The sequence below is a fragment of the Trachypithecus francoisi genome, unplaced genomic scaffold (assembly GCF_009764315.1).
Source record: "Trachypithecus francoisi isolate TF-2019V2 unplaced genomic scaffold, Tfra_2.0 Lachesis_group6, whole genome shotgun sequence".
Lineage (NCBI taxonomy): Eukaryota > Metazoa > Chordata > Mammalia > Primates > Cercopithecidae > Trachypithecus > Trachypithecus francoisi.
Genome location: NW_022681471.1, coordinates 71,506,945 through 71,519,490, shown reverse-complemented (window position 1 = coordinate 71,519,490; position 12,546 = coordinate 71,506,945). Strand labels below are relative to the sequence as shown.

At 55.3% G+C, this 12,546-nt stretch overlaps 1 protein-coding gene and 1 pseudogene across 1 annotated transcript; one reads left to right on the top strand and one right to left on the bottom strand.

Moving 5' to 3' along the window:
• Positions 1-192: 192 nt before the first annotated feature.
• On the bottom strand, positions 193-2,668 carry LOC117077736 (uncharacterized protein CXorf49-like). The gene is made up of 3 exons (XM_033201383.1): positions 1,137-2,668; positions 463-619; positions 193-350 (listed from the first exon to the last, which is right to left on the bottom strand). The coding sequence occupies exons 1-3, from the start codon at positions 2,364-2,366 to the stop codon at positions 193-195; spliced, it is 1,545 nt and encodes a 514-aa protein (XP_033057274.1). The 5' UTR covers positions 2,367-2,668.
• Positions 2,669-3,324: 656 nt separating this feature from the next.
• On the top strand, positions 3,325-6,970 carry LOC117078125 (annotated as a pseudogene).
• The last annotated feature ends 5,576 nt before the right edge of the window (positions 6,971-12,546 follow it).

Sequence of the window (12,546 nt, the reverse complement as noted above, 5' to 3'; positions counted from 1 at the left end):
ATCACCCTCTGCTGGCAACACGTTGCCCCTGCTCTGCCCAGCAACGCCAATCCTCCCTCTGGGACTGTCTTCCTTGTTCTCCTGTATGAGCCCATGTGCACCCGCGGCCCCTAGCATTGTGACTCGGGTTGGACGCCAGTAGTGGGGCAGCCACAGTCAAGCCCTGGGAGGGCCAGTGTGGCTGAGCAGGACTTAACAGAAAAGGGCTCCGTACCACCAAAAGTCTTCTTCCAGAGTTGGAGTTTGGGGCACTGCTCCAAATCGCCCCCCACCACACAAACCCCACTCAGAGAGGACGATGTGACTTAAAGCCAGCCCCATCAACACCCCATTTCCCGTGGGACACCTGCCTGCGTGGGCAGGGAAACCTGGGAGCACGGCTAAGCCCCCATAAGCGACAGAGACAGAGGTTTCCTTCCCGACCCCTCTCCCCTCCACCCCTATCAAACCCGCAAGACTCACCGGAGGGTGCATGGCATCTGGGCACTAGGCGTCTCAAGGTAAAGGCCGAGGGCTGTGAGGTTCCTAGTACTTGGGGAGCTCTGATGTTGGGGTCACCACTGCTGTATTCTCCACGACGCACAGACAGGGAAATCAGCTCTGGCTTCTGTGTGGGAAACTAAAACAGAAATTTCTGAGTCGGGCTGGTGGTGAGTACACATGGGGAGGGGCTGTGTTAAGGTGGACTCCAGAATAATCTCATTAGCACTCTCCCTCAGTCAGCCCCAAGACAGGAGGGCTTGCTTAACAACTAGGGAAGGAGGATTGGGAAAGTTGATGAGTCTACACACCCGAGCTTTGCGCCCCACACATTAAGGAGTCCCGTGATCCAAACCAGCTGCCAGACCTGCCTTCCATCCCAGCTCCTCTCTGGGGAGGAGGCAGAACAACTGCACTGTCCAGAGCCAGGCCTGGCACACACAAAGTGCTCCCTTTAATGTGTGCCCCTATAAGGAGGACTCCAATCGGGCATCCTAGTGTCCCTGGGCTCCCGATGACAACCCTCGAGCAAGGGATAAAGGTGGAATGGGGTAAACAGGTGTGTACTGGAAGAGAGGTGAGTGGGGGGAGACAGAAGAGAAAGAGGAGGAGAGGGAGGAGAAGAAAGAGGAGTGCAGCAAAGAGAACCTACTCACTTGGGCCCTTGGGACGTCATCTCTATTTTGGTCATTATCTTCTCTGGTAGCAGCCTGGGACTCCCTGGCTTTCCTTCCTGCAGGTTTCTTCCCAGGGCTGCTGTGCTTGGGCTCCTTGGGTCTCGTCGACTTCCCCAGGAGCCCCACACCAGAGACTGGTGGGAAGCTGGCCGGATCAGGTGGAACTGCTGAGTGTCTCTGCCCCCAGGCAGGAAAGGCTCCCCGCAGGGCCGGTTTTGGCGCACCCTCTAGGGATTTCTTCTCCTGGGTCACCTTCCTTCCCAGAGGGCCCCGGGGTAGGGGCCCTCTAACGGCAGCTCCTGAGCACCTGGGCCTGACCCCCACCTTTCCCCACACCATGCTCTGCGTTTTCTTCAAGGAAGGCGCATCCAGCTCTCCCATGGCCGGCCTCTCCACTACTGGGGTGAGTCTGCGGGGAGGAGAGGTCAGGTGAGGTCCCTGAGCCTGAAGGTAACTCTCCCTGCGGTGGAAACTGGGGCGTCTGCAAGTGCCTGCTGGCTTCTTGGGGCTTCCGGGCTTGGCCTGGCTTCCTTCTTTGGTGCTAATGATCACCCTAATCACCGGTAAGTCGCTGCTCTCATCTGTGGAATCAGAGTCGTCAGTATTCAGCCCAGCGGGGCCTTCCGCAGAGGGCTGCTGGGGATCCACTTGGATGCTCAATCTGCTCTTCAAGGCCCTTTCTGGGTTCTCCCAGGCCGGTCCTGGCCCAGGAACACTGAGGTGGAGAGGGCCACCGGAGGACTGCTGCCATTCTCCAGGGCAGGGGTTCAGCGCGCCTCTCCCACTGGGACCAACCTCCAGGTCCGCCCAGATGTCAGTGGACCCTTTGGCAGCGGCGCCTTCTGGGGACGGGTGTCCCTGGACGCTGGACGGCGGCATGATGGTGGCTGGCTCATCAGCCAGGTAGAAAGAGTAGTCCACACCGTCCCCTTGGTCGTCGACCGGGGTGCCAGGCCGGCCTTCCTGGCCCCAGAGTACCACCCTTCCCTGCTCTATCAATTCGCTCTCGGGCTCGAAACCGAAGCCCTCAGGATCTGTGAACCCCCTCTCCCCCTTGCCCTCACCACTGCGCTGCCCCCCCAAATCGAGGCCTCGGCCGTGGCTGTGGCCCTGTGGGGCTCCGGGGCTGGCGTTGTGGGCCCCGGCCTGCTTGCCACCCTCCGGGCCGAAACCAGCCCCGCAAACGGACACTTCATCTGTGGAACTCATGGCGCCCGCCAGTCCAGACAGCCCAGGCTGTGGGGAGACGGTCGTCCTGGTAACAGTGGGAGAGGAGAGCCGAGCCCAGCCAAGCCCAGCCGAGGGGGACACTCTCAGCTTTGAGCCTGAGAGAGAACTGAAAGAGCAGCAAAGGGTGGTGTTCTGGGGCCACAGGAACAGCGAGTCCTTTGGGACACCGCCACCCTCACCACAGTCAGCTCACGAGATGTCGCTGACAGTGCGAGGCTTACGGGCTCCCTCAAGGCCTGCGTCCTGCCTTCTCATTGTTCTACGCCTTCTCATTGGTCTGCCCATCACCAACACGCGCGCCCCGTGTTGGGTGAGGCTTCCGGGCTTTACCCAATCAGGAAGCAGACTCTTGGATTGCCCCAACGCCCGTCTTTTGACTGGGTGGGTGTACTTGGGTCGGGTCTTGGGGCCAGGGCCCACTGGAGCTGTCGATCCACCTCTTTCTTCCTGTCCTGCTGCCTCTGGCCAGGCACCTACTTTCCAATGACAGCCACATCTCTGAGCACCAGTGTCCCATTGTAAGACAGAGGTCAAGGGGAGAGCTGCCCCCAGCTCATAAGCTTGGGAGAATAAATGTCCTGATGCACGAGAAGCACCAGACATACAGAGGAGCTATCATTAAAAAGTAGGGAGGGAGCAAGACAGCAAGAAAAGAGATGGATTGAGAGCTCCAGTGCACCCTGGCCCCAAGACCCGACCAGAGTGCATCCACCCAAATGACTGGCGTCGGGGCAAACCAAGAGCCTGTGTCCCGATTGGCTGAAGCCCAGAGGCGTCACCCAACAAAGGGTGCGCTGGTTGGTGGAGGGGGGACCAATGAGAAGGCTCGACACCTGGGTCGAAGGCGCGCTGGAAGCCACGCGCTGTCTGGGACACTTAGTACTTCTGCCTGCTGTGAGGGCAGCAGGGTCCAAAGGCGTCGATGTTCCTGTCCCGTGGCCCGCTTGGCTGGGCTTGGCTCTCCCCTCCCGCCATTACCAGCATGACCGTCTCCCCATAGGCCAGGCTGCGTGAACTGGCGCCATGAGCTCTCCCGACGAGGTGTCCATTTGGGGGGCCGGTTTCGACCTGGAGGGTGGCGAGCAGGCTGGCACCGGCACGGTCAGCCCCAGAGCCCCACAGGGCCACGGCCGTGGCCGAGGCCTCAATTTGGGGGCACTGCGCAGCGGTAAGAGCCAGAGCAGGTTCACAGATCCTGAGGGCTTCAGCTTCCAGCCTGAGAGCGATCCCAGTGGGAGTGGCGCGCTGAGCCCCAGCCCTGGAGAATGGCAGCAGGCCTCTGCCGGTCATCTCCACCTCAGTGGTCCTGGGCCAGGCCGGGCCTGGAAGAACCCAGAAAGGGGCTCGAAGAGCAGATTGAGCTTCCAAGCGGATCCCCAGCAGTCTTCTGCAAAAGGCCCCACCAGGATGTCTACCCACGACTCTGATTCCTCCGATGAGACCAGGACTTACCACTGATGAGGTGGGCATTCGCCACAAAGAAGGAAGCTAAGCCAAGTCCGGCAGCCGCAAGAAGGCAGCAGACACATCCAGACACGCAGGCTTCCACTGCAAGGAGAGTTACCTGCCCGTGCCGGGCCGTTTCCTGACCTCTGCTCCCCGCGGACTCACTCCAGTCGTGGAGAGGCCGGCTGTGGGAGAGCTGGAGGACTCTCCCCAGAAGAAAATGCAGAGCAGGTCCTTGGGAAAGGTGGAGGCCAGGCCCAGCTGCTCAGGAGCTGCCACTGCAGGGGCCGTGCCCCGGGCCCTTCAAGGAGGAAGATGGCCCAGGAGAAGAAGTCCCTAGGGGTGCCTCTCACTGGCCCTGGGAAGATCCTTTCCTGCCTGCGGAGAGAGACTCTCAGCCGGTCCCCCGGAGCCGGCCACCTCCCAGCCCTTGTCTGGTGTGTGGCCCCAGGGGATCTCCAAGAAACGACAAAAGCCTAAGCACAGCAGCCCTGGGAAGAAACTTGCAGGAAGGAAGACCAGGGAGTCCCAGGTTGTGGCCAGAGAAGATAATGACCCAAATAGAGATGAGGTCCCAAGGGCCCAAGTGAGTAGGCCCTTCTCACTCTCCTCTCCCTCTTTATCCTCTTCCTCCTCTGTCTCCCACCATACCTCCTCTCTTCCAGTACACACCGGTTTAGCCATGCCCCTCTATCCCTTGCTCGAGGGTTGTCATCGGGAGCCCAGGGATACTAGAATGCCCAATAAGGGTCTTTGTTGTAGGGGCACACGTTAAAGGGAGCACTTGGTGTGTGACGGACATACCTCCGGACACTCTGCAGGGGTCCTGCCTCCTCCCCCAGAGAGAAGCTGGGATGGAAGGCAGGGCCAGCAGCTGGTGAGGTTGGGGTGATCCCCTAAAGTGTGGGCCACAACCTGGGGCATCTAGGCTCATCAACTTCCTGACTCCTCCTTACTTAGCTGTTGCCCGAGCCACCTGGAAGGTAGCCCGGGCTATCTCAGTATCCCCAGTTTTCCCTGGCTGGGCTCTGCCTCCTGGCAAGGGGCTGACTGAGGAGAAAGTGCTAATGAGATTAGGCTCCGGAGTCTCCACCTTACCACAACCCCTTCCCACATGTACTCACCGCCTGCCCCCACCACCAGCCTGACTCAGAAATTTCTGTTTTAGCTTCCCACACACAGGCCAGGGCTGCCTTGCCTATCCATGCATCGTGGAGAACTCAGCAGTCGCAACCCCAACATCAGAGCTCCCCAAGTTCTGGGAACTTCAGAGCCCTCTGCCACAGCTTGGGAGGCCTCCTGCCCAGACGCCATGCCCTCCGGTGAGTCTTGCGGGCTTAATAAGGGTGGAGGAGAGAGGGGTCGGGAGGGAAACCTCTGGCTCTGTCGCTTCTAGGGGCGAGATCTTGTTCCCATTCTTCCCTGCCACCCAGGCAGGTGCCCCACGGAAATGGGGTGTCAATGGGGCTGGGCTTTAAGCCACATCTCCTCTATGAGTGGGGTTTGTGTGGTGGGGGGCAATTTGGAGCAGTGCCCCAAACTCCAACTCTGGAAGGAGACTTTCAGCGGTATTGAGCCCTTTTCTGTTAAGTCCTGCTCAGCCACACTGGCCCTCCCAGGGCCTGGCTGTGGCTGCCCCACTGCTGGCGTCCAACCCGAGTCACAATGCTAGGGGGCCATAGGTGCACATGGGCTCACACTGGGGAACAGGGAAGACAGTCCCAGAGGAATGGTTGGAGTTGCTGTGCAGAGCAGGGGCAACGTGTTGCCAGCAGAAGGTGATGGTGCCTCACTTTAGACCCTTCTAGGCCTTTTCCACCTCACTGGGAAGCTTGGAAGCTGGAATTTGTATTCTCTTTCAGGTGACCAGCAGCCACCTGTCCATCCTCCAAGACCAGAAAGGCAGCAGCAGCCCCCGGGAGCCCCGGGCTGTCCTTGGGTAATGCTTTGTGTGATTCCTAGAAATCCAAGTCCACACTAGATGGTGGGATCCGTGTCCAGTTTAAACTGATATCTGTGTCCCCCCGCCCGCCCCATCACACCTTCTGCACCCCCAGAGAGAGGGTGCCTCTTTTACATCGAGGGATTCATGCCAACCCACCTCGCCACTGGGCTGCAGGCTATGGGGGCTGTCAGGGCTGGGGGAGAGAGGGAGGACAGGGAGAGAGGAGGCCAGAATTGACTAACCATTTCTCTTCCTCCGGTGTCTCTTGGGCTAGTGCATCTGGCTGCAGAGGGAAATTGAGGACCTTAGAGACCAACTAGGTATGACAGAGCCCTGGCTGGGGCAGGGATGGACAGCGGTGTCTTTCTGCAGGTGTCGGGGGTGGGGATGGGCTGCAGGTACAGGCGGCATCACTGGGACTGACTTTCCTTTGAGGAAGAGAACCAAGCAGGCTTGGCCCTAGAGCCTTCCTGTGCCTTTCCAGCTAGGGGTGTGCACAGACAGCAATGTGTCATCTGAACTCTGTGTATACTTGTCCACGAGTCCCAGAACTCTCCTTCTCTTACAACAGTTAGAGACACCTCATGTGTTTTCCCTTTAACTGCTGCCTGGTGTGGCTTATACGGTTTTTGCTTGCTGGCTGGCTTATCTGTCTTTGGAACACATTCTGAACGGTACTGGGATGGCCCAGCACCTGAGAACCACTTTCCTCCTTAGAAGGCATTTCCACATTTAATTCAGGTGACGGGTGGGTGAGTCAGTCCCAGGGCTGGTGGGGTATCTGGTTGCAGGGCTAGGTGATTCCCCATGGGGGCAGGGCATGGGTTTCTGTTTCCCTGGGTCTGGAGTGCCCGGTTCTGCCTTTCTGTTTCAGCGGCCATGCAGTCCTTCACTGATAAGTTCCAGGACCTTTGAAGTGAGTGTTGCACATACCATGCCCCTTCCCATAGTCCCGGTAGCTTAGGAGGGCTGTGGGCTGGCCCTGGCTGGGGGCCTGTCCCTGAGCCTGCTCTGTTTCACAGGTTGGAGCCAGCATCTTCCTACAAGATGAACAGCTGCCAACTTTGGAGCTCCAGAGCTGCAGCCAAGCGGGTTCCCTCCGTATCCTCTTCAGCCAGGACTTCCTCTCTTCCACTGCATTTGCCCCCTTCCCAACGTAGTTCAAAGCAGTTGAAATAAAGTCGTTCTCATATTCTGTGGTGTTTGGTCTGCCCTCTCTGTGTGTGGGGAGTGTTGGTGTTGTGCCAGGTGTTGCTCTGTTCCCTGGAGCTGGAAGAGCAGTTCCACTGACGCTCTGTGGTGGGGCCTCTCCCTGCAGGGCGCCTGGACCGGCCTCTGAGCAGCAGCCCTGCAGTCACCATAGTGCTTGGGTCTAGGTGCTGTGAGGGCCCTGCTCCGCCACAGGAGCATTTCCTGCCTTTCTCCTACACACCCTGCTCATATTCCTTCCTCTTCTCCTCCTACTTTGGAGTCTCGCAGGTCCCTTCTTCAGTGCTATTTCCCATCCTTCAGCAGGAACTGATGGCCTCCTTCCCGAAACCCCTGTCTCTCTCACCTTTCCTCCTGTGGTTCACTGTCCTGGTTCTGCCCTGCCACCATCCTTTCCATTATGAGCATCCTTGCTCTCCCAGTGGTTTCACGTGGATGGCCTTTCCTGCACGGTTATTTCCATGCTGTTGAGGAACATGACAGAGCCCAGTCCTCTTTCTGGAGGTATTATGTCCCTCTGGTGCCACCACGCACACAGTCAAGTCATCTGGGCCAGTAACCTGCGTGGCATCCTCAGTTCCTCTTAGCCCTCACCTTTGAGCCTCAGTTACCAAATCCAGTCAGGTCCTCCTCCTTAGTTTTAGTAGCCAGGTGAGGCAGAAGCCCCACCCTGGTGGGAAGTTGAGCCAAAGGAAGATACATGGAGTGCGGAAGAAAAGGGCAGCGTAGATTCTGGTTGGAGGTGGGGGCACTGGATCTGTTCTGGTGCCTGCGGGCCAGCCAGGTAGTAACTGTGGGCCGGGAGATACACGGAAGGCGACTTCCACATCCTTGGCGTCCTATGGGCAGCCAACAGTCCCTTCAGCAGCCTGTCAGCTCCATACCCTTGATTTGAAAATGGCCGCTGCTTTCCAGGGCAAGTGTCGATGCTAGGCCTGGCTGGTCTTGGATGGTCCCCGTGAAATATCATTTCACCACCCCCAAGTTCACAGGTTTTTATTCATGTGATATTTCCATGTCCCTGCTCAGTCTTCCAGACTGCTCTCGAGGTCACACGAGATTTCCTTGAGGTCCCTATTCTGCCTTCACCCTCCCTGACAGTTGGGATCGCCCACTACCTTCAGCCACAATCCTGGACTGGGTGGGCCCCAGATTCAGGAGCAGATTCCTATTCCAGTGAGGAGGTGTGTGTAGGTTCTCCCTGCTCCCATCGCCAAGAGACTGGGTGTTGATTAGACAAAGACAATAGAAATGCAGATACCACTCAAGGTTAGTATGTGTGTGTCTGTGTGTGTGTGTGCACGCGCACGTGCGCGCCTGCATGAGCATGCCCCTGCATGCACCCGCTTGGGAATCAAATTAATTGGGGGTGCTCTTCCTTGAGCAAGAAAGGGCTGATTCACGGAGTGAAAGCAGTGATGAAGGATCCATGAAGGATCAAATGCGCAAAAGCAGGGCTGGGATCTACCTTTGACAAGAGGTGTTGTTCAATTCTAACACCTAGGAGGGTGCAGAGTGGAACAAATGGGACTTCGCCAAACACAGCGATGGGTGTCGGGCTCTCAGAATGCTGGAGGTGCCACAGTAGGCTCCCAATCCTCCGCAGGATGAATGGGATGTATCAGCACTCCGTGTGTGGGTGCAGTGATAATGCTCAGAGTCGCTGGTTGATGTTTCATCTAGGAAGCAGGGAGCTCCCATGGGAAGGTGCCATGACTTGAGGTAAGGGAGACACAGGCAGGGTGGGAACAGTGCAGGTGGAAAGCCAGAAAGAGGGACTACCCTGGGACAGCTGGTCAGGCTGGGTACCGCCTTCCCACATACTCTCACTGTGTCTCACTGCCGGGACGGGGTGAGACCATCACGTACGTGGAGGGCCAATCATGGGCCTCAGAGATGTAAACATCTCTGTTTACATCTCTATTTACCCACAGTGGTGGGGACATACCCCATCGACATCGAACCCCTTGCCTGAGAGGGTTGGCTTCATTCCTCAGGCCAAGGCTTTAGCCCTGACATAGGTGGTTGTTTCTTCAGGGACAACACAGTAGACTGGTGTCTGGGGAAAGACGTGTGTCAGGGACTCTCCAGCTTGGGTTTTTACCACTTGAGACATCTAGGCAAGTTCTGGTGGGGGAAGAACTCCAGACCCAGTCACTGCCCCGGGGGGCATGGGCCATGGTCGACACAGTGTGGAAGGGGAGAAGCCCGTGGACAGTCATGGAAGGCATGAACCCATCCCCCGGTGGCTGGATTTGCAAGCCCTGCCTCTCAGCACACCACCTCGGTTCCCTATTCAGACTACCTCCCACACAATAATGGGGCTGTAACATGTACACTCCAGGCCATGGTCGGGCGGAGCCTTCCGCTTCTAGGGGAAATAAGTGCAGAATACGAGGCTCTCGGATTAGAGGAATCCATCTGGGCCCCAGTGGAGAGGAGGAGGTTGAGCCCCTCCCATTCAGTGATCCCCTTTTGCTTTTCCCTCAAGCCTCCTTTCCCACCAAGAGGATTGTGGGGTCCAGCCTGGAGAGACTTAAACCCCCTCCCGCCTTGTCCTGCCACTCAGCTCAGACGTGCTCCGGAGGTCTGGTGAGCTGCGTGCCTGCCCTCAATGCAGCCACGGTGGCGGAGCCCTGAGCAGAATCCCACCCACACCTGGTGCCAGGGCTGCCACAGGTATATTTCGTATGAGACCTCTTACTCTGTTGGGCAGAAAAGAGCGTTCTCCTCTTCAGACTCCAGGTAGGGCCGAAGGTGTGTGAGTCTCCTAGCACGCCCGCCAGCCACAGTCCCCAGGGGTGGCCTTCCAGGCTGTGGCGGAGGCCCAGGGCACGGCACATGGAGATGTGAGATGGCAACCATAGGATCATAGTGGTCATGGTAAGTAACAGCCATTAACTTTAGCCTGCCTGGAACACACTCTTGGGTGAATTCAGGCAACCTCATGCACGTCTGTCCTCAGCCTCCAAGCCAAGAACTCCTCCTTTTCCCCACACATTTTCCCATTATCCTTTTCCTCAAAGGATGAGGCCAACACCAGTATTTGCCAGGTACGGCTGCGTAGGCTGTGGCCGCCAGGGTGGCATGCAAACTCTGTCTGTGGGATTCCAGGGTGCCCCGCCCTGATCCAGCGTGAACGGCGCCCATGTGATTGTGCAATGTTGAAGCCAGGCCACTACCATGCAGAGCAAGGAATAGAACGTTAGCAGGTTTTGGAACCCTCCTGTTTGCCCCATCCCGATCACTACCCCCCTTTGCACACCCAGAGGAAATCACATGCTGACTTTTCCAATAATCACTCACTTTCTTAAGTATAATAATTGCCATTTAATAACACTCACCAACATATAAAAGTTAGAGGCAGCCAAATGTAAAATTATATGTTTGAAACACAATACACAACACACACATACACTCTCTCTCTCACACATACACGCATGCACACACACACACACACACTGGGATAACTCAGAAGCCGGCCATTTGACAGGTATAAGGTGATCAAGCCAGGTAACTACTACCCAGGTCATGAAACTGTACATTGCACCTTTAGAGAATTGCGATCTGAGTGTCTTTCTCTGAAGAAGCCAAATACGCATGCTACGTACTGTGTGATTCCACTTATATGACATTCTGGAAAAGGCAAATTCTAGGAACAGAAAAAACAGACTGGTAGTTGCCAGGGTCTGAGGGTAAGACCAGGAGTTCACTACCAGAGGGCGTGGGGAACTTGGGGGAGATGGCGATGCTCTATATCTATATATATTGTGCTGGTGTTTCTACAGCCATATGCATTTACAAGATCTCATAGACTTCTAAGTAAGTTATAGCCCAATAGTCCTAACTTTTTAGGAAATCATAATGTCAGCAATACATCTCGAATGGATAATGATATTTAGTCAATACCTTTTGTGACTAAGAAGAGCGTGTTTCTCTCCCTGAATCTGTTAATGTGGAGAATTATACCACTGTATTTTCTGAAGGGAAATTAAGTTCATATTTCTGAGATGAAGCCGATATTAGTCATGCCATATTAGGTATTTTCCTTTTCATATCCTGTAGGCTTCCGTGTGCTAAGATTCTGGTACTGATTTTTACTTCTATATCATGAGCCTGTGACTCTTCGTAATATTCTCTAGGTTCCTTGCAGGATTTGGTTATTGAGGTTATGCCAAGCTCATACAGTGAGTGGAGGATTGTTCCTCCTTTTTTTTTTGAGACGTAGTCTCGCTCTGTTGCCCAGGCTGGAGTACTGCAGTGGCACGATCTTGGCTCACTGCAAGCTCTGCCTCCCAGGTACCACCATTCTCCTGCCTCAGCCTCCCAAGTAGCTGTGATACAGGCGCCTGCCACCACATCCAGCTATTTTTTTTTTTTTTTTTGTATTTTTAGTAGAGACGGGATTTCACCTTGTTAGCCAGGATGGTCTCGATCTCCTGACCTCGTGATCCACCTGCCTCAGCCTCCCAAGTGCTGGGATTACAGGCGTGAGCCACCACGCCCGGCCCCTCCCTTTCAATTTTCTGCACGAGTTTGTGTCCAAATGGAAGATATGTATTCTAGGCTGTTTGTCAGAATGTGATGGGGAATCTGGATTTATTAGTGGAAAGCCTGTGACTACTGATATCTTTCTGTAACGATTTGGAACGGTTCAGGTTGGCTGTGCCTTCTTGTGTCAGTCTTGGCGGGTTTTGTTTCTAGCGACTGGTTACCTTTTGCTTTGTTTTCAAACTGACTGGAATAAAATGGTCCAGTATCCCCCTTCATCCCAGATGGCATTTGTTAAAATTAGGGAGCCATGGGAGAGTTGCACAAAAAGCCAGAGGAGCACCCATACATGTATTCTTCTACTGGATCCTCCAGTTGTTACCATTTTCTCACATTTGCTTCATCCCTCCCTCCATCCTGCACTCCCGTCGTTCTCTGAGCATGTACGCGTGCTTCTATTTTTCATGTTTTGTGGAATCGTCTGAGATCCATTTGAATCAGTTAGATCCATTATCCCTAAATATTGCAGCATGTATCGCCTACAAAGAAGCATGGTCTCCCACAAAACCTTAATGCATCAGGACACTCAGGAAATGTAACATTGAGATCACACAGTTTTCTACTGTAGAATCACATGAAACATTTTCGATTTTCCCCATGGTCCCATAGTGTCCCTCATGGCTGCTTTCTAACAAAATTCTCTTTCCAACCAAACATCATACTTTGCATTAGTAGTCAAGTCTCTTTGAGACAGAGTCTCCCTCTGTCGCCCAGGTTGATAGGCAATGCACGACCCCAGCTCACTGCAGCCTCGACCTCCAGCTCAAGCCATCCTCCAAGCTTCAGCTTGGACCTCGTGTAGCTTGGACTACAGGCATGCGCCACCATGCTTAGCTAATTTTAAAATGCTTTTGTAGAGACAAAGTTTCACAGTGTTGACCAGGCTGGTCTGGAACTCCTGAGCTCAAGCCATCACACCCGCCTAGGTCTCCCAAAGTGTTGAGATTACAGGCGTGAGCCATGGTTCCGGCCTGTCAAGTCTCTTCAGTGGCCTTAAAGTGTGCTTTA

Bases quoted from the DNA above. Each gene is read 5' to 3' on its own strand.
- LOC117077736 (XM_033201383.1), bottom strand. From the start codon at position 2,366: ATGAGTTCCACAGATGAAGTGTCCGTTTGCGGGGCTGGTTTCGGCCCG. The intron at 620-1,136 runs GTGAGTAGGTTC...TTTCTGTTTTAG, and splicing joins ATGACGTCCCAAGGGCCCAA to TTTCCCACACAGAAGCCAGA. The intron at 351-462 runs GTGAGTCTTGCG...CTGCCCACGCAG, and splicing joins CAGATGCCATGCACCCTCCG to GCAGGTGTCCCACGGGAAAT.